A 23,072-nucleotide genomic window follows, 5' to 3' on the forward strand; every position below is an offset into this window, starting at 1 on the left:
GTGAGCAATCGCGGCACCTATCTTGCGGATAGCTTTTTCATTCCCAAATGTTGATGCAAAATATTATGTACCCATTTACTCAAGATGCTCACAGCACTAGTAATCTTACGCACCTTCACTCTTCTGTCATCCATCACCATATCATGGATTTTATCAATGATTTTTGGAATAGTGGCCTCAACAGGGCGTCCAGAATGTTCAGCGTCACTTGTGCTCATACGGCCACTCCGAAAATTGTGAAACCACTTATAAACTATTTTAATCAAAGGTGCAGATTCACAATAAATTTATTAAGTTTCTCTTTGGTCTCCTGACGCGATTTGTTTTTTATATATAAAGTAATAATGTTTAATCATCACACAAAATTCTTTTTCGTTCATTTTTTGATAATCACTCGATTTCCTCGATTCAAACAAACGCCAAACACAAAGAAATAGACCGATCTGACTGAAACTTGGTGTTTTTCCAAGAGATGCTACTAACTGAAAATAATTTACGTACGAAGTGCCATCTCTGACTTTGCATAAACTTTTCAAACCATTCTCGTATATACATATAATAAATATATTTACAGAATGCCTCATTTCATTGACGAGATACTACGAGATATTTATTTTAATCGATTATCCCTAAAAATTTTTTTATTTTTTATTGTACAACAAAATGTTTCAAATAAAAGTTGTTTGATTTGAAGAGGAACAACAAATTGCACTACTGACTTTTTTTCTGAAGTGGGGTCTACAATGACAGCAGGAGTACAGAGTACAAGAGTAAGCAGTACGAAATGGGATTCGCTCATTTCGTCAGGAATAACGAAATGAACAAATCCCATTTCGTACTACTTATTGCTTACTCTTGTACTCTGTACTCCTGCTGCCATTGTAGACCCCGCTTAAAAGACCCTAAGGGCTAAGGGCCCGAGCACAGACTTTTGCATAACGCATAATGCATAAGAAACTCGATTGGTTGAATTTCTTATGCATATACGTTATGCACGTTCATGGACTAATCAAATTTTTTATGCGTTATGTAAAAGTCTGTGTTTGAGCCTTAAGTCACTGCGAGCATTAAAAAATCAATAAATAGACAGTTACTATTGTATATCAGGAAATGTTTATAATTAAGAAAATAATTACAAATTAAAATATTTTACCATACTGAAATAGCAATATTCAATTATTGATTAATTCTTTATTCCTATATTATTAGTAAGAAAACATAGAATGAAAACCTTTTATGTGGTAATTTCTATGTTAATATAGTTCAATTGTATCAACAAAATTATTTCAAAGTTATGTCAAACATTGTATATTATATTCCATTAAGTTTGACATTAAGAAATAAAATAAAAGACATTTCTTGTTTCTTAATTGAATATATTAACTACATTTAATTATATATAAATAAAAAATAAAAGATGTAATGTACCTGTTATTGGATGTTGAGCATTAAGACAACTGAGCCATTCTGTCATACTGATTCTTCTATCATTGTTGATGTCACAGTATCTCGGTAATTTTTTGCCGCATCTCCGAAGCTGTCTATTATTTGCTACCATTGTGCGGAAAGTTTTCCATTCTTTTTTTTCTAAAACCTATAACAATTGTAAATTAACTTTTTTAATCTAATTAGCTTTATTTAAATTTAATTATTGTCTTATTAAACATTTATTTGTTTATTTATTTATTTTTTTCTTTTTATATTTTTTTTATATGGGTAATTTAAAGCTATTATATTCACAATTTTTTCTAGAAAATTAAAAAGGTTAAGAAGGTTAAAAAAATATTATAAAGCAAAAATTTTATGCAGTAAATAGAATATTATATACACTAATATAATTTAATGTTTTTTTTAGAATCTAAATTATAAAATACTTTAAATTAATGTAAAGATTGTATAAATATATGATAAATATTGAAGTTTAAATAAAAAGTGATATTTTATGTAACTATCTGTCTTAATATGTAACTATTAATAAAAAAATGATTGGTTTCTGTTGAGTATTCTCATATACCTTATTTTTATTCTTATCAAGCATCACAAAATGCCATGTAGCTATCCTTTCTTCCTTAGAAGCTTGCCACTTCGTGGTGGTTTCGTCAGAATCAGTGGATGCTGTTATTTGTTCTTGCATAAGATTCATTAGATCCCGAAGGAATAGTTGTTTTTTTAACTCTGGACATCCTATTAAAATAAATTAAGCTAATATATAATAAATACATGTTGATTATAACAAAAATAAATATATATATTTCTTTATTTATGTAATCTGCATTTTAAGCGTGTTTACATTCACAATCTGTTTGTTTAGTTAAATGTGCACATTCAACTTCATCGAACGGAAGAGTTTTTATGCATGATTATTCGTTATATCTTCTAATATTAATTTAATTAAGTGAATAGTATACAAGTTGTGTAAATAAAGTAATGAGACTGTTTTGAGATGAACTTTTATTTATAATTTAACTCTGTCACCTTCAAAATAGTTTTCTTGGAAAGCCACACTGCGTCTGAGACATTGTTTCCAGTCTTTATAGCAGTGCTGGAACTCAGAAACCTGAATGGCCTTCAGCTAGTCGGTTACAGCCGCTTTTACGTTTTCAGTCGTATCAATGTCCTTTGAGATGTCCTTTGAGATGAGTTTTTAATCTTGGGAAGAGAAAGAAGTCACAGGGACTCAGGTTAGGCAAATACAGAAGTTGGGAAACGACAGGGATGTTTTTCCGTGCCAAAAACTCCGTCCACAACGCTTTCGATTACGGAATTTTGAGCACGGAAAAACATCCCTGTCGTTCTCCAGTCCCTGTATTCGCCTGACCTGAGTCCCTGTGACTTCTTTCTCTTCCCGAGATTGAAAACTCATCTCAAAGGACATTCTTTGATACGACTGAAAACGTAAAAGCGGCTGTAACCGACTAGTTGAAGGCCATTCGGGTTTCTGAGTTCCAGTACTGCTACGAGGGTCACTATTTATATTTCGGGAATAGGAACAAAAACAAATAGTTAAAATAAATTAATGAAAGGCTCGTATAATTTAAACAAAATTAAACAAATCATATATAGTAGGCCAACTGAACGAGCAAATAAATAAGGTGTAAAAATTTTTATTAATAGTTAAATAATTAAATTACATTCCGTTACAGGAATCGATATAAATTGTAAACGTTTCGACTGCACTACAGTCTTTATCAATACATAAAAGTTAAATATTAAAATACAAAGTTAAATGTTAAAAATACAAAGTTATAATAGTTAAATATTAAAATATAAAATTGAAACGATTCTTCGCTGTTGACCAATAGATATGCAAGGCGATTGGTCTGAGATGCCAGTTATGCGACATTTGAGCATGCTACGGATATAATACGCGAATTAAATCAATGTCAGAGAAAATTAAAAAATCTTTCAACTTACATTATCGTTTTAACAAGTCCTTTTCCCCGATATTTCAAGTGTGTGTTGCGAAGTCTGAATACCAAATGTCAAAATAGAGAGCGTGATGTATTTATTTATTACCATGTTTTTTTCTAAATTATAATTCAGCAAATTTTTAAGTATGTCAAAATAACTACTGTCTAACAATTCGGTGTCTGTATTTAAATTAATTATCCATTTTTCTGTTCTTTAATGTGGATCATTTCAGATATTAGTCTTTTATGGTAGTTCTTTTCGTGATCCATAATTTTAATATTGTCCCCAGTCAAATGTATGTTGTTCGTTTAGAATGTGTTCTGTGACAACCGAATGTCTAGCAGAGTCTAATTTAATATTATTTTTATGCTCTTTAAGTCTCGTTCCTAACTGTCTTTTTGTCTGTCCGACATATGTGGCGTCACAATCGTTGCAATTCAATTTATAAATAACATTATGAATTCGTGGGGCAATTATTTTTGTCCTTTTGAACTTTTATGAAGTCATTCAATTTTTTAATGCCAACGAGATCCTACCACTACGTCAGGTCTTCTTTATTGCTGAAGCAACTTTCTCAGATATTGATTCTATATATGGTATGACAAAATATTTAATGTTAGTATTAGTATTATTGGTATCTGTTATATTGTTATTATTAGGCTTGTTAAATTTCTTAGTTGAGAGATTTTTTAATCTGCGTTTTATTTCTGTGAAAATTAGATCAAGAGGATAACCGTTGGATAGCAAAATGTTAATAGCTTTCTCTATATTTTTTTTGTGAAATTGCGGATGTGATAGTAATAAAGCTCTATCTACCAAGTTATAAATTGTTCCTATTTTATGACAAGTCGGATGATTTGAAAAAAAATGAAAGTAATCTACCTGAGAATGTCTTTTGTGATACCAATCTAATCTATCAGGGAAAACAATACAAGATACCGACATAATAGTTTCAATTGGACGTTGTTTCATTATTTACTAATGTTTCCGTAGATCTTGCATTAAACGGTATCAATAATAGGTGGCATTTTATAGAGTCACACACAAGATTCCCAAAAATGAATTCATAGGTATGATAAAATTTATACTAACTTCTACATTTTTCACTTTTAATAACATAACTTACAAACAAATTTATGGGACTCCTATGGGTTCCCCACTTTCTCCGATCATTGCCGATATAGTCATGCAGGACTTGGAAACATTGGTAATTAGTAATTTAAATTGCGAAATGACTTTCTATTTCCGTTATGTAGACGACATTATTTTATGCACTTCCGCTGACAATATTACATATGTTTTGAACGAATTCAACAATTATAACGATAGACTACAATTTACATTGGAAAAAGAGGATAATCGTTGTATAAGCTTTTCAGACATATGATCAAAGTAATAGATAATAAAATTTAATTAGATTGGTATCACAAAAAGACATTCTCAGGTAGATTACTTTCATTTTTTTCAAATCATCCGACTTGTCATAAAATAGGAACAATTTATAACTTGGTAGATAGAGCTTTATTACTATCACATCCGCAATTTCACAAAAAAAATATAGAGAAAGCTATTAACATTTTGCTATCCAACGGTTATCCTCTTGATCTAATTTTCACAGAAATAAAACGCAGATTAAAAAATCTCTCAACTAAGAAATTTAACAAGCCTAATAATAACAATATAACAGATACCAATAATACTAATACTAACATTAAATATTTTGTCATACCATATATAGAATCAATATCTGAGAAAGTTGCTTCAGCAATAAGAAGACCTGACGTAGTGGTAGGATATCGTTGCATTAAAAAATTGAATGACTTCATAAAAGTTCAAAAGGACAAAAATAATTGCCCCACGAATTCTAATGTTATTTATAAATTGAATTGCAACGATTGTGACGCCACATATGTCGGACAGACAAAAAGACAGTTAGGAACGAGACTTAAAGAACATAAAAATAATATTAAATTAGACTCTGCTAGACATTCGGTTGTCACAGAACACATTCTAAACGAACAACATACATTTGACTGGGACAATATTAAAATTATGGATCACGAAAAGAACTACCATAAAAGACTAATATCTGAAATGATCCACATTAAAGAACAGAAAAATGGAATTAATTTAAATACAGACACCGAATTGTTAGACAGTAGTTATTTTGACATACTTAAAAAATTTGCTGAATCATAATTTAGAAAAAACATTGGTAATAAATAAATACATCACGCTCTCTATTTTGACATTTGGTATTCAGACTTCGCAACACACACTTGAAATATCGGGGAAAAGGACTTGTTAAAACGATAATGTAAGTTGAAAGATTTTTTAATTTTCTCTGACATTGATTTAATTCGCGTATTATATCCGTAGCATGCTCAAATGTCGCATAACTTGGCATCTCAGACCAATCGCCTTGCATATCTATTGGTCAACAGCGAAGAATCGTTTCAATTTTATATTTTAATATTTAACTAACTTTGTATTTTTAACATTTAACTTTGTATTTTAATATTTAACTTTTATGTATTGATAAAGACTGTAGTGCAGTCGAAACGTTTACAATTTATATCGATTCTGTAACGGAATGTTAATTTAATTATTTAACTATTAATAAAAATTTTTACACCTTATTTATTTGCTCGTTCAGTTGGCCTACTATATATGATTTGTTTAATTTTGTTAAATTATACGAGCCTTTCATTAATTAATTTTAATAAATGCTGGCCTTATAATGCGTGGGACTAATTACCCGTTTAAATACCATCGTTTTAATTCTAGTTTTATTTATAACTATTTTGGTCTAGAAACGTTAAAACATTTTAATCTTGGCTAAATTTTAATTATGCGATAATTAAAGCAATGTCGAAGTTGAAATTTTTAAGGGAATGTAAGAGATATTGTTTGTTTCCCAACCATTTGCGTAATTTCTGTAACAATAAATTTGTTTTCCACCACTATAAATAAAAAAATAGGATGCGTGGTTTGTTGCATAATATCAGAACTGAAATTCTTAACATAGAGATATTTGATTTATATAGAACTTTAAACTCACTTAATAAAAAACGGTCAAGGCAATTCCAAATTCTCCAAAATCTTTTACCATCTTATATCTGGCAGGAGATTTTAAATCACCATTGCAACTCCTTTTCTTTGTTCAACCAAAAATTATATCTCATACACAATAAAAAATTCCTATGGCTACGTAAATCGCATGAAACAGAGTACATTAAAAATATTGATCCTATCGAATTGAAAACAATATCATCGACAAATATTGTTGATAACACTGTTTCTGCCAACAGTTTTCGTTGTGCTACACATAACCCTTTACAACAAACTAACCAGAAATGGTTTATTAATTTAACTGATAAAAAATTCCCCCCAATGTAACCAATCTATTACAATTGGGAGGTGAATTTAGTCTCCCAGTTAACTTAAATAAAAAAGTAGCTATACACGAATTCATCAAAGATATAGAAAGCAATTCTAATGGGATCAGAAATCTTACTTCGATTCGTAATGCTGCCATTCCACAATTTTCATTATTTTTAAACAATAACGACAAAAAAAACGGACATACAAGAAAAATTATTTCACATGCATAAAGACACAATTAAATTCTGCAATCAAAATCCTAATATTTTATTTACTAGAGCAGATAAAGGCAGCATTACAGTCGCACTAGAAAAAGAATTTTATATAAAAAAAGTTGAGAGTCTCCTAGAAGACGATTCTACGTATACCATAGTTAAAAACAATCCATCAACAAAAATAGAAAAAGAACTCAATATTTGTTTAAAAAAATGGTTGAAAAAAGACTTCATCAACAAAAAAGAATATTATTATTTATTTTCAAGCGACTCTCTTCTTCCTAAAGCCTATGGGCTCCCCAAGATCCACAAGGAAAATATTCCTTTTAGATTAATAGTTTCCTCAATAAATACTTCTCTATATAATATTGCTTCTTTCTTTCATAAAATTTTAAAAGATAGCCTTCCTAGAGCGGACAGTTTTGTAAATAACAGTTTTGATATATGCAACATTCTATCAGGGAAAACAATACAAGATACCGACATAATAGTTTCATTGGACGTTGTTTCATTATTTACTAATGTTTCCGTAGATCTTGCATTAAACGGTATCAATAATAGGTGGCATTTTATAGAGTCACACACAAAGATTCCCAAAAATGAATTCATAGGTATGATAAAATTTATACTAACTTCTACATTTTTCACTTTTAATAACATAACTTACAAACAAATTTATGGGACTCCTATGGGTTCCCCACTTTCTCCGATCATTGCCGATATAGTCATGCAGGACTTGGAAACATTGGTAATTAGTAATTTAAATTGCGAAATGACTTTCTATTTCCGTTATGTAGACGACATTATTTTATGCACTTCCGCTGACAATATTACATATGTTTTGAACGAATTCAACAATTATAACGATAGACTACAATTTACATTGGAAAAAGAGGATAATCGTTGTATAAGCTTTTCAGACATAATGATCAAAGTAATAGATAATAAAATTTATTTAGATTGGTATCACAAAAAGACATTCTCAGGTAGATTACTTTCATTTTTTTCAAATCATCCGACTTGTCATAAAATAGGAACAATTTATAACTTGGTAGATAGAGCTTTATTACTATCACATCCGCAATTTCATAAAAAAAATATAGAGAAAGCTATTAACATTTTGCTATCCAACGGTTATCCTCTTGATCTAATTTTCACAGAAATAAAACGCAGATTAAAAAATCTCTCAACTAAGAAATTTAACAAGCCTAATAATAACAATATAACAGATACCAATAATACTAATACTAACATTAAATATTTTGTCATACCATATATAGAATCAATATCTGAGAAAGTTGCTTCAGCAATAAGAAGACCTGACGTAGTGGTAGGATATCGTTGCATTAAAAAATTGAATGACTTCATAAAAGTTCAAAAGGACAAAAATAATTGCCCCACGAATTCTAATGTTATTTATAAATTGAATTGCAACGATTGTGACGCCACATATGTCGGACAGACAAAAAGACAGTTAGGAACGAGACTTAAAGAGCATAAAAATAATATTAAATTAGACTCTGCTAGACATTCGGTTGTCACAGAACACATTCTAAACGAACAACATACATTTGACTGGGACAATATTAAAATTATGGATCACGAAAAGAACTACCATAAAAGACTAATATCTGAAATGATCCACATTAAAGAACAGAAAAATGGAATTAATTTAAATACAGACACCGAATTGTTAGACAGTAGTTATTTTGACATACTTAAAAAATTTGCTGAATCATAATTTAGAAAAAACATTGGTAATAAATAAATACATCACGCTCTCTATTTTGACATTTGGTATTCAGACTTCGCAACACACACTTGAAATATCGGGGAAAAGGACTTGTTAAAACGATAATGTAAGTTGAAAGATTTTTTAATTTTCTCTGACATTGATTTAATTCGCGTATTATATCCGTAGCATGCTCAAATGTCGCATAACTTGGCATCTCAGACCAATCGCCTTGCATATCTATTGGTCAACAGCGAAGAATCGTTTCAATTTTATATTTTAATATTTAACTAACTTTGTATTTTTAACATTTAACTTTGTATTTTAATATTTAACTTTTATGTATTGATAAAGACTGTAGTGCAGTCGAAACGTTTACAATTTATATCGATTCTGTAACGGAATGTTAATTTAATTATTTAACTATTAATAAAAATTTTTACACCTTATTTATTTGCTCGTTCAGTTGGCCTACTATATATGATTTGTTTAAACAAATAGTTAAGCTGCAAATATATTTTTATTGTTTTTCAAAGTACTCGCCACGATGATCGATACACTTTTGCATGCGCTTAAACCAATTTTCAAAGCATTTATTCCATTCCGAATGAGGTATCTCCAAAACATGATTTTTGAACGCTTCAATAGCTTCTTCGGGCGATGAAAATCGTTGACCACGCAGTTTATTCTTCACGGATGGGAACAAAAAGAAATCATTGGGTGCCAAATCAGGGCTGTACGGCGGATGACCCATCAATTCGATGTTTTGAGTGCTCAAATAGTCTCTTGTTTGAGCCGATGTGTGAGAGCTCGCATTGTCATGATGAAGAACAATCCGACGTCTCTTGTTTGTTTTCCTTATTTCACCGAAGATTTCTGGCAAACAGATGGTTGTGTACCACTCAGAATTTACTGTTCTACGATCTTCTAGAGGCACTGTTGCAATATGACCAGTTTTTCCGAAGAAACAGGCCACCATTTTCTTTGAAGTGCTTCGTGCGCGAACAACTTTTGTTGGATTTGGTTCTTCTTGGAACACCCATACAGTCGACTGCTGCTTACTTTCGGGCTCATACGAATATATCCATGATTCGTCACCTGTCACGATTTTATAAACGTCTTTTGAAGCACCGCGATTGTATTTCTTAAGCATTTCTTTGCACCAATCGACATGAGCCTTTTTTTGAGCGATTGTCAAATTATGTGGGATCCAACGTGAACATAACTTTCGCACAGCTAAGTGTTCATGTAAAATCGCATATATGCTGGTGGAACTAATGCTTAGGGATGCCTCAATCTCACAATAGGTTACATGACGATCTTGCTTAATCATTTCGTGCACAGCATCGATGTTTTCTGGCACTACAGTCGATTTTGGACGACCTTCACGAAACTCGTCGGACAGCAAACTACGACCACGATTGAATTCACTATACCAGCGATACACAGTGGTTTTTGATGGAGCTTCATCGCCAAAAGTCAAATTAAGTTGATTGACGCACTCTTGTTGTGATAATCCACGTCGAAAGTCGTAAAAAATCATCGCACGAAAATGTTCACGATTCAGTTCCATTTTTTGCCGAGACGAAACTTTCAACTAAATATAAAATAAACAAATAGCGTCCGTATGACAAAATGTTCTGAGTACGTATTTCGTCAAAAATGTCAAACTTTACGATGGAACCGTCAGATGGACTCACATGACATCAGTGTTGCCAATTCCCGAAATATAAATAGTGACCCTAGTATAAAGACTGGAAACAATGTGTCAGGCGCAGTGTGACTTCCCAAGAGAACTATTTTAAAGGAGACAGAGTTAAATTGTAGTTAAATTATAAATAAAAGTTTATCTCAAAACAGTCTCATTACTTTATTTAAACACCTTGTATGAATAATATCAAATAAATATATGTATTTATATAATGATTGATGGGCGGGTTTAACATCCTTTGTTTGTTTTCTATTTTATTTATAAAATAATTAAAAATTGTCAAAAATTATCTTTAATTACCTTTTATAGGTCTGCTGGGAGTCGGGACTGGATTGCAATTTGGCGTGCGATTCTGCGAAGATGTTCCTGGTATCGGTTTACCCGTATCTTGAAGTACACACCAGCAATAACCGGAATAGCATTGAACTCGATGATATCTTCCATCAGACGTGCACAATGGTACGTAATATTTTTCTTGCGAATTATGCTTTTGATCTTCTATTGCTGAATTTCTATCTGACATACAGTCATTTGCTGCAAAAAATTAATAAATAATACTTAATAATAAACTAAAATTTATAAATCTAAATTAGAAATACAAATACAAATGTGTCTCTTATAGTGACCTGCATTTGAACAAGATACATTTCGACATCGTTCATTTGGACATGATCAATTGAATACTATCAATTGGATACCATTCATTTAGACACCATTGATTTAGGCACTGTTTATTTCGAAACAAAAATGTGCGACTTATGCAATTGGACATTTTTATTAAATTATCTAGAATAATTTGTTAAAAATAGTTTTTATATAGTTTATATAGTTTTTATATTACAAGCATTGAAGAACTATATTTGAGATGTGTGCGCCTGCGCGAAGCATATGTGACGATTGCAGAAATAACTGTGATGGTGTTAGTTGTTCTTTTGCTTAGTTCTTTTCCCGTCCGCGTTCGTTTCCGTCTCTCACTTCTGTTTTGTCTGTCGGACCGACAAGTATTACGCACATTATATTACAATAAATCTACGTAATCTTTACCACGGCCTTGTCTTTATTAGCAACCTTTAACATAATTTCATTATATTAAAATATATTAGTGTAGATAAAATTTGGTTTATAGAGTTAGCATATATAGAACTTAAGCAATAAGTGAAAAAAAACTTATAATCAAAAATATTTTTATATCCTGGAAGAAAAATTTGAATATTGGCGCCTTTATATTTCTGGAATTTTGCTCCCACTTAGGGATTCAGCCCCTTCCGAGGGCCGATTTGGCAGCCCGATTACCGTTACGAAGCGGGGCATTTGCTCGGAGAGAGTTTGAGAGGGAGTTTGCGTATTAATTTGTCGAGTGACTAACGCTCTTGTTCAAGTCTAGTGCTTTTGTACCGTAGCTATTATGGTCGAATCAAAAGGTTCTTGTAGCCTTTTTCATAATTTGTAAAATAGCTTGGTTTGTCAAAATAACCATTAGTAATCGGACCAAAAATTGAGAGGCTATAGCGCAGTTTTCATTGACGCCAGAAATTAGCGTCAAACGGAGATCACGTGACTAAATTTGTCGCTTGTCTAATGGAGGGAGAAGTAGTGGCAAAATATGCGCGTCGTGAACCGCCGATAAAATTGCAAATATAATGGCTTAAGCGGGGAGCACACACTCTTGCATAAGCGCATAAGCATATGCAGAAGAAATTCGATTGATTGAATTTCTTATGCATACTCGTACGTTTATAGACCAATCAAGATTCTCATGTTTACGCTTATGCGCCAAAAGTGTGTGCTCACCGCTTTACAGGCAGAAATATTGTGCATGGATGACAGAATGTGCGAGGCAGGTGAATTATATAATGTTCAAAAAGAACAACTCTTTCTTCTTCTCCGTTCATTGTTAATTACAATTATTGTTGAATTCGTGGCACGCTGAAAAAACTGAAACGGTCTGAACTCTGTTCCCCACTATATTTTCTTGACGCCGAATCTAGAGAAAGTCTAATGATTTTAATTTGACGCTGGTTTCTAGCGTCCATGAAATTGCATCCTTATCGCGCTGACTTAGCATCGCTCGCAAGATACGGCTTTAATGTCTGTGTAATAAATATTGTCCCTTTATCTTATAATATTAAATATATAATATATTCCTATTAAACAAATATCGAGCGATCTTATTTTTGTTCCTTACAACAATCAGAAGTAGGATGGTAATCCATTTCCCTCGCAAAGTACACGAAGGTCGCGGGTATTAGTATTTCTCTCTCTCTCTCTCTCTCTCTCTCTCTCTCTCTGTCGTACCCAAGCACGCTCCCGCATACCAGAGCTCCTACACTTGCAGTTTTTCTATATAGATATACACGTGATAATTGGGTGTTCGAATCTTGCCTTTACCGTATGTGTGTTATCCAGGCGTTAACGTGAGTGCAAAATCAGCATCAGGTAAAAAATACCCAATATACACGCTGATTATAAGTTATATGGTCGGGACAAGATCTCAAAAAATTGAAAATTTGAGGGTAGAAAGAAAACGTCTGGGAGCAATGACGCTTGAGGAGCTGTGTCAAGAAGCCGCCCGTCATCAGCTGCAAACCACATTGGAGCCGTCCCGTATGATCGACGCCATCCTGGATCATTTGGATCAGCTGGCCTCGACGCAGGAGTTACCGCTGTCGGGACAGCGTTCGCGCACAGCTGGCGGACGCACGCAAGCGTCAGCCGATTTAATCGAGATGACCGATCCACCGACGGGACAACGTTCGCGCACAATAAGCGGGCGCGCTTAAATGCCAACTGATCAAATCGAGAGGGACGCGCAACCGATCGTCTTAGGTGCCATGGACCGAGTTGTCGAGACACTGCATCTCTTCATGGACCAACAGAGACAACTAATGGAAGAGTTTCGCACGTTTTCTCGAAGAGAAACCTCAATACCCAGCGAACCATCCCGGGAGCGAGAAAGAAAAAAATCGGAGGAACCGTTACGTTCGCCGACGGTCAGCATATTGTCGCCGGCACAAGCGGTGTCGTTGCTGGCACCACAGATCCCGGAATTTGGTGGCACTGACGAGGAGAATATCCAAGTCTGGATGCAGAGCGGACAGAGTAGCTCAAGTACATCGAACACCCTCAGACGTCGTATTATTAGCCGCTTCGAGTAAGCTGACTAAACTAGCTAAGCAGTGGTACAAGATGCAGCAAGGGACCGTACTCAAATTCTGGACTGAACTGAAGAAAGCTTTAATTAAAATATTTGATAAATGCGTGTCGTTTACAGCAGCGATGCAACGCATTGAAACAAGAAGATGAAATTCATCCAAAGAATCTTTTGATCGGTATGTAATTGATAAACTTGCTCTGATCCATCAGCTAAACCTACCTCCAGCTGACTCCATTAATCTAATAATTAACGGCATCTCGCCACATTCGTTACGAGCCATTGCGCTTATCATTAAATACCAAAGAGGTAGACGAATTCTTAGATCAACATCTTTGTTGAATTTATAAAATTGTTAGTTTAGATTTTACACTGGTATCAGAAAACAGAAGCAGTTATAATTTATTCTTTTGTTGTTCATCTAATCTGACAATTTTATAAATTCAACAAAGATGTTAATAGTATAAGCGATAATTGAATAAATAGAGATTTGCGAGTTAATTGTTTTAGTCAACGATACAAAAGAAACATGTTTTAAACAAATTATTGAGACTTAATGTTAAATTTAGTAGTTATTAATCAACATTTTAATGTATTGAAAAAGACTGCCGTGCAGTTGAAACGTATATGTAAAGTATTTTTGATTAAATTTTAAGGTTCAATAAATATTTTAACAATTTAACAATTTAACATCTTAATCATTGTTGCTCGTTTAAGTTGGCTTTTGTTTATTTATTATTCCTTTTATATATTATATTTATACGAGCTTAGTGGTATCAAATTATATATATCTTTATATTTAAAATTTGTTTTTTTATATTATTTTATAATTTATTTCATCTAACTTTCTGCAATTATTGCAAGAAGAAAGAACACTGGAAGGCGGACTGTCTGTCGTTGAAGAGGAAAGAACACGCGACAGCGTCGACTACATCACCAACGGCGACGTCCAAGGCGGCCTCGCCCTCTCAGTCAACAGCGGCAGCGGTGGCAGAAAACGATAAGTTATATTTTGCGATTATATTTTGCTATTTGCTCGACGTATGCCTCTCGACTGACTTTTCTATGCTCGCGCACACACGCACACACAGCTTTCCTCCACTTCAGCGGATGGCGCGGCAGTGTTGCGCTGTAGAGCTTGTGGCGCGCAATCCAAACTCAGCGGCAAATTTTTCACATTCGGCTGTATGTAGTTAGTCTGGATTTTTTCGATATGGACTTAATCGTCGTCGCGATTTTTTGCAAAAAAAAAAAATGATTTGACGTTGATTTTCCGGCCAACCAATGCGTGCTCCAAATTATTTACACAATTACTCTCGCAAATAAACGTGCGCTATACTAGCTTGGATACCGAGTCAATGTTGGAATTGCGTAACGGATTTCGGTCCCGCGGAAAAAACTAAACTCAAAATTGCCATGTTAGAATCTTTAAAAACCGAAATCAAAGTAATCGAGGATGACTATTGCGTCAGTGTCAATCTTAAAGACGAATCTATTTACTCATACGCGCCGAGAAAATTTGCGTTGAAAAAACGCGAACAAATACGAGAAATAACAGACGATTTAAAAGCTTGCGAATTATTAAAAGAAGTACTATACGTCTACTTACTGCGCGAAAATCGTTCCAGTACGGAAGAAGAATGGCACTTTGCGTCTGTGCGTCGATTTGCATCTATTAAACGCTAGGATGTTGAAACAAAAATACCTCTTTCCCCTCATAAAAAATTATTTAACTAGATTGGGCGAAAAATCTGTCTTCTCGTTATTAGATTTGAGAGTTCGGTTTTCACCAGATAAAGGTGCACCCTGTGACGTGGCCTTTTGTGCCCGCCACAAGGGCGGACGCGTCCGACCGAGAAGAGTCGGAGAGCGCTCCAAAATTTCGTGTATTTTGCAGGCGAGCGGCGAACTCTTCGCCGGCTTGCCTCTACTTACTTGGTAACGAGAGTCGAGGTGGTAAGCCAGGAGAACTAGATTGTTTTAGGGAGAAGAGGACCCCGAAGAATTAAGGAAGGAAGACCATGGTGCGGGAAGAACGGAGGTTGTGCGCCCGGCCTGGTGAATAACCAAAAGAATAAAATTATACACGGTACCGAGTTGCGGGAGAATAGAATACTGCCGAAACGATCTTTACAGCCTCGGGGAGTCAATCACCAGCAGTCCGGATAAGGGAAGGAAAGGCACCTGCATTCCTCCACGAGGATGACTACCCCTGAGGGGCCCGCGGTCGCATTTTGTGAGGACTTGGAGATCGTCCGGGACTGATCATCCCGGGACGATCTCCATGGAAGAGCAAGGCCGTAACGAACATCATCTGGCGGCCGTACGAGAGGCGGACGGAGCCGCCGAGAACAGAGCTGCGACATCGCGACCCCCGAGGGCGAGGATTCAAAAGTGGAGACAGGAAACCCGTGACCAGCCACGGAAAGGGAAATCGATTTGAGGATCGATTACAGGCCTGACGCGGGGCGCAATGCCGCCGCGAAGCGTGGCAATTGGGCCAGGGTGGCGCGCGCTATCTCCCCCTCCCCCCCTTTTTTTTTTTTTTTTTTTGACGCTAGGGAAACCGTCATGGTACCACTCACCTCCGGGTAGAGGTGAGGGTTATGTGGGACTCCTTGTTGGCGTAACCACCGACGTTCCGCCGGCCCGAATCGGAATCACTGTTCGACAAGTCGGTGTCCCGAACGCATCAAGGACTAGCGATCCACATCCTGCGGCGACGTAGAACAATTGTAAGGTCACCTTCTCGATCTCACGGTAAGCGCGGAATCGGCCGGGACCCGTGTATCAACAGAGATTTCTCGTGATACCGAGCGTATAGGCTCGTTGCATTTTATTGTATAAAGTTACCGAAAATTTAGAGTGATACGCACAGGACTCGCGTCGATATCCGCGTAATTAATTAACTGTGTATCTCTTCGCCTTCTTCGCCTCTCCGAGGGGCACCGAAACGAGTCGACAGTCGCTGTAAGATCGTAAATTTGTTGTAATGTTATATCGAGTCTTTTGTCCCCGAACATTAAAAATTATTATCGCTGGATTAGAGTATTGTGTTCACGACCCCGACCTGATAATGAGAGAAGGAGTGTAGCGATATTGATAATTAGAAAAACCAGCGATCTCCTTCGAGCTCGATAGTTATATTGTACAAACACATTGTTTTCTGCGCACCACTGACGTGAAATATACTCTTGTCATTTTATCATATACCTGATGACTGATTACATTGAAATTTCCTCTTTCTCTCCGAGACTATGATTCCGATTCTTCTAGCGTAAAGAACCCCGCTCCTCTACCCCATGTCGATACCGAGCTTCCGAAGCTAAGCCGTTGTGCGCGCTAATTACTTATCGTGACATTAATGAGTGATGCGGCCTGACCGTACCTGGCGCCCAATCTTTATTTCGAATAGCGATCGAGAGAACGCGAGAGCGGCACGACGAAGTTACGCATCAGTCTCTCTCTCACTCTCTCTTTCTCTCTCTCTCTCTCTCTCGACGAGAGCAACACCCGACGAGCAATTTGAATATTTGATACTTCCATTCGGCTATTCGGAAGCACCCGGCCGAATTTCAAAAAATAGTACAAATTCTTCAACTCTTTATAAGAAAGGACAAAATTTTAGTCTATATTGACGACATATTAATTGCATCTCACTCTATTAATTGCATTCTTCCTCGGAGAGAATCTGAGAGGAAGTTCGCGTATTAATTTGTTGAGTGACTAAAGTGGGGAGTACACACTTTTGCATAAGCGCATAAGCATATGCATAAGAAATTCGATAGGTTGAATTTCTTATGCATACGTTTATAGACCAATCAAGATTATTATACTTACGCTTGTGCGCCTATGCACAAGTGTCAAGTCCAGTGCTTTTGTACCGTAGCTATTCTGGTCGAATCGAAAGGTTCTTCTAGTAACCCTTTTCATAATTTGTAAAATAGCTCGGTTTGTTAAATTAACCGTCAGTAATCGGGCTAAAAATTGAGAGGCTATCGTGCTGACTTAGCATCGCTCGCAAGATACGGCTATAAATGTCTGTGTAATAAATATTGTCTCTTTATCTTATAATATTAAATATATTCTTATTAAACAAATATTGAGTGATCTTATTTTTGTTCTTTACAATCCCTTTTATAATTTACATTTTTTATAACTGTCTTTATACATATATAAGTAAATTTAAAAATAAAATATTATCAGGAAATTATCTAGATAAGTCGCCATATAATTTTATTTTTTATTTAGATATATTTAAAACGAAATCATCTTTATCTTGTCTAAGATGAATTTGCATATTTTTATTTCATCTTTATCTAGCTAATTTTAAAATCATCTAATAAGCACAACTGTATGTGTCTATATAACTGCACAGATCGTGTATTTTTGTGTTCAACAGTATCAGGAGACGCGGTAGTGTCTCCGGCCATGTTCAAACCCTAAAAGACCTTAAAAGACACTACAAGTCTCCTTATCCTGCACCATCAAAGTCCATTTTTTGGGGGTGTAGAACTACTAAAATATAAAAAATTTTGAATTGCACGTAATATAACCTGAAAGGCGGCATCGCCACGAGTAATTTGAGCCAAGAAAAAATAAAATCGGTCAAGCCGTTCTGGAGATACAAGCGGTCAAAAAGTGACGTTTTTCATGAAAAATGAAGTAACGTCGTCTTCTTCTTCTTCTTCTTCTTCTTCTTCTTCTTCTTTTTCTTCTTCTTCTCTGTCCGCGTATAAATCTCTTCTCACCTTTCACTCACACCTCCCTCAACTTCCACCCACTCCTTTCCCTCCCACATCCCGCCCCCACCCCTACCCCCATCCCCACCCCCACCCCCACTCCCACCCCTCTTTCGCCTCTTTTACCCTCTTTCGTCCTCTTTCACCCTCTTTCGTCCTCTCTCACCCTCTTTCACCTCTTCACCTCTTTCGCCCTCTCTCACCCTCTTTCGTCCTCTTTCACTCTCTTTCATTCTCTCTCACCCTCTTTCACTCTCTTTCATTCCCTCTCACCCCCTTTCGTCCTCTTTCACCCTCTTTCGTCCTCTCTCACCCTCTTTCGTCCCTCTCCTCACCCTCTTTCATTCTCCTCTCACCCTCTTTCATTCCCTCTCACCCTCTTTCATTTCTCTCACCCTCTTTCGTCCTCTTTCACTCTCTTTCGTCCTCTCTCACCCTCTTTCATTCTTTCTCACCCTCTTTTACCCTCTTTCGTCCTCTTTCACCTTTTTTTCACTCTCTTTCGTCCTCTCTCACCCTCTTTCATTCTTTCTCACCCTCTTTTGCCCTCTCTCATCCTCTTTCGACTTCTTTCACACTCTTTCGTCCTCTCTCACCCTCTTTCGTCCTCTTTCACCCTCTTTCGTTCTCTCTCACCCTCTTTCGACCTCTTTCGTCCTCTTTCACCCTCTTTCGTCCTCTCTCACCCTCTCTCACCTCTTTCACCCTCGTACGTCCTTTCTCACCCTCTTTCGTTCTCTTTCACCCTCTTTCGCCTATCTCGTCTTCTCTTACCCTCATTCGTCCTCTCTCACCCTATCTTCAAAAAATCATAAAAATGAAAAGGTCAAGCCATGTTCAAAAGAAGGTCCTCAAAAATGTAAACCTAGTCTGTACAATGAAAAATAATTACTCGTAATTCCAGAGTTCCAATTTGTTAATATCGAATAATGTATTTGTTTCAAGTAATGGCAGTAGAGTCAAATACATACCTACGTATATGCAGTTTTTGCTGTTAATTGTACTTGAACGAAAAAAATAATTAAATGATTTAAATATAGCACATTTTAAATCAAGAAACTTATATAATCGAACTCTGTTTAGGAAAAGGTAGAACATTTCATTTGCCTCTGCCTTTACAAGAAACATTGGATAAGGTATGTCCTCCGGAAGATCCTATAAATTTGAATCACGAGTTGCACATTCTCGTTCGAGGTATACCCAAGAAATCTAAAGTGGTTTGGGACAATTTGGTAGATATTAATAAAATGTATAAGGCTTTACAATGGTTGAAAGAAAATAATCCTCATTACTCAAAAATTCGTCTTCCAGCGTCATCTGATGATCTATTAAAGGATAAGTTGCAGGAAACAGAATATAGGATTGTCGATGAGGAAAGCGACAATGACGAAATAAATGAGGTGGTTGAGGAATTACCAGCATTGAATTTGTATAATGTACAGCAAAACAAAAATAATAATGATCAAACCGTTTTAAAACGTACGGCTTTTCTCACACAAATCACTGAACATTCGGATATTAACGATCAGTATACAATATACCCAATACACGCGAAAAGAATCGATAACGAATCTGCATTGAAGCTTTATCAAATGGTGAAAATTGAAGATTTTCCAATGGATAATCGTTATAAATATCTGGATGTCATGTGTTTCCCTGATTTATATCCTGATGGTGTCAATGGACAACGAGAAGATAGGAACTTTGCATTGCCGGAATATTTATTTATTAGAACACGATTGATGTCGAAACATAGTAGATTCAGGTTGAATCTGCAGTATCTGTTCTTCCTTCTCAATGATGCTAACTACCGACAGTTGAAAAGTGGTATCTATTATACGATGATGGTTACTAACCCACGAGAGAGATACACTGCTGGTAGATACTTGAACGAATTGAAAGGTTACCAATTAGAATCGAATTTAATGAGTATTTTCGCAAAATTGAGAAATACGGATCAATTTTGGCGACAACCGTCCAATAATGTAAAATGCATGACTTTGCATTACGGTCCAGCGACGTAGTTTTTGACTTTGAGTCCTAGTGAATGGAAATGGTCCGATTTGGGTGAATATTTACGAGATATGAATCCTGATAAAGAGAAGTTAGGCATCAACGAACTAATCGCATACGATCCTGTAAGTACTTCTAGATTCATGTGCATAAAATTCAAAGCCATGATTGATTTTATTTGTTCGTCCGATAATCCTATAGGAAAGGTTATTCATTACTTCTGGCGACTGGAATATCAACGTAGAAGTATGCAGCACATGCATTGTATGATTTGGATAAAAGATGCTCCAGTATTAGGAAAATCGCCGGATGAAGAAGTGTCTACGTTTATTCAAAAATACGTAACGTGTGAAATTCCAGATGAAAATGTTTCGCCAACGTTGTACGATACGGTAATAAGTGATCAGAATCATAAACATAACTCGTATTGCATGCGTACGAAAAAAACGGAAACTAATATATACAGAAAGTGTCGGTTCGATTTTCCTCGGCCAGTTACTGAGAATTTTGTTTTAAGAGACGTTATCACTTTGATAGTCGGGAGAAAAAATTTACGCAGTAAGAGCAGATTGTACGATCTTCTTCGCAAGGAGTCGGAAAGGTTTATAAATGATTATAATCTGTCTATCAAATTAGCCTGGAAGGGAAATATGGACATACAATTTATTAGAGAAAAATCAAAGTTTTTAAACTCATATTTAACAAAATACACGACAAAGTCGGAAAAATGCAATACAGACTTTGAAGTGATAGATTCGAATAAGTCCTTGGCATCGAAACTGTGGAATTTTGCAATGCGTTCATTAAATAACAGAGAATGCGGTGCTTTAGAAGCTGCGGATACACTATTAGGGAATCCCTTGTTCGGTACGGATAATGATACCATGGTCAAATGGATCGATGTTAATGAGGTGAGAAATAGAAAAGTTAAAACATTTAATGAAATTTAAGCTCTCGATGAAAATTCTACGAATATTTACTGTTCGTCACTCATCAATGATTACTATCCAAATAGACCTCAGGAATTAGAATCATTGAATTTGTACGATTTTGCCAGATTCTGGGAAATTACGAAACAGATGTCAAATAATGACGAAGTCAAGTGTTACAAACTGGCATCGGGTTTATTTTAAAAAAAAACGAAAAAAGGGTTATTTAATTAACCATTATCGATTTAATATAAAAACTGAGCCCGAAAAATACTTTTACTCGCTGCTTCTGTTCAAACCATGGAGAGATTTGAGTGAACTCAAAGGTACATTCGAGACTTACACGGATGCCTTTAAGAATTCAGAGTCTGTTTTAACGAAGGTAATGAAATATCACGAAAGGCTCGAAGAAATACAGAAAGCTTTTGAGAACGTTGCTGAATTAATCGAGAAGCGCGAAAATGATCTGAAAACAGCAGACAGAGACAAATCCGATGACGATGAACTGGATTGTAATCCGATAGAAGCTGACGACGCGATGAAAGATCTGGAAGATTTTGGTAAGATTGACGACCCGATTGATTTATCGCAAATGATGTCGCAATTGAACAAAGACCAGAAAAGAGTCTTTGATGGAGTATGCCAAGTTTTACAAGATAAGAATCAGATTCTGCGACTGTACGTAAGTGGCGAGGGTGGTACAGGGAAAAGTTTTCTAATTGAAACGATTAAACATTGGATCAGAATAAATTTGGAAAAAACGACTGCCATATCTGCTCCCACGGGTATCGCAGCATTCAATATCGATGGCTTGACAATCCATAGAATGTTTCAACTACCGGTTAGTCATGAATCTACACCAAAATATACGCAATTGTCAGACATCTTGAAAACTTTGAGAGACAAATTAAAGAATGTCGAATTATTTATAATCGAAGGAATTACATGTAACAATACAATGATGGATTTAGGAACGACTGTATTCAGTGATGGTCAAGCCTATGTAGGTTTGTCACGAGTAAGTAAATTGGAAGGCCTACATTTGATAAATTTCAATCCAGCATCAGTTAAAGCAAACTCGAGAGCCATTGTAGAATATAATCGACTGAGATCTATATTCAAATCTGAACTGCCACAAATCAATCCGTCCGAGAAAAAGGTTGTGAAAATGTACGATCGTCGATGGGATATCCCTAATATCATTGATGATATGCAGAATTATGATTGTGAGGAACCAGAAAGTATAGTTACGTGGAAAATATATGGCTTTGCAATAACGATGCTGTTTCGTGTTACGCTAATGTAATATTACAATGTGCGTTTCATTGCGTACGTATTAGGCAACAAATACTGAAAAATAAAGCATCGAATGCATTGACTGATGCTATCTGCGCGTATGGTGAACGTAAATATTGCAACATTCAAGCGGTTAGAAGATCTGTCGGAAAACGCTTCGAAGAACGAACACAACAAGATGTTTCGGAGTTTTTTACGGCTCTAATGTCGACGTATTCCGACATCAATGATGTATTAAAACTCGAATTAAAGCACGTAACATGTTGCTCGAATGTCAAATGTAATTACAATGTAACTAAGCTGGAAAACAGTAGTTTGTTAATATTACCTATACATTCGACATTAAAAAGGAAAAAAGGTGTCACTCTACAAAGTTTGATTAATGTAGAATTTTCTAAATGGGAAACGATAAACGGCAATTGTAACGAATGTAAGGGCATCGTGTTGAAAAAGAAAACCGTAATCGAATCAACTTTATCCGTCGTAGT

At 35.4% G+C, this 23,072-nt stretch overlaps 1 protein-coding gene across 11 annotated transcripts in view; it reads right to left on the reverse strand.

The window, feature by feature from the left end:
• Window positions 1-23,072, reverse strand: part of magu (SPARC related modular calcium binding-like protein magu) — a 202,282-nt gene that overhangs the window by 27,139 nt on the left and 152,071 nt on the right. For all 11 annotated transcript variants that reach the window (XM_085490160.1, XM_085490158.1, XM_085490157.1 and 8 more), the window contains 3 exons: window positions 10,754-10,987; window positions 2,015-2,184; window positions 1,429-1,594 (listed from right to left, as the gene is read on the reverse strand). In XM_085490160.1, the coding sequence (XP_085346286.1) occupies window positions 1,429-1,594; window positions 2,015-2,184; window positions 10,754-10,987 (570 nt within the window). The remainder of the gene's footprint in view (window positions 1-1,428; window positions 1,595-2,014; window positions 2,185-10,753; window positions 10,988-23,072) is intronic.

This window comes from Nylanderia fulva, unplaced genomic scaffold (assembly GCF_048542155.1).
Source record: "Nylanderia fulva isolate GAGA-0341 unplaced genomic scaffold, ASM4854215v1 Scaffold99, whole genome shotgun sequence".
NCBI classification, from domain to species: Eukaryota; Metazoa; Arthropoda; class Insecta; order Hymenoptera; family Formicidae; genus Nylanderia; species Nylanderia fulva.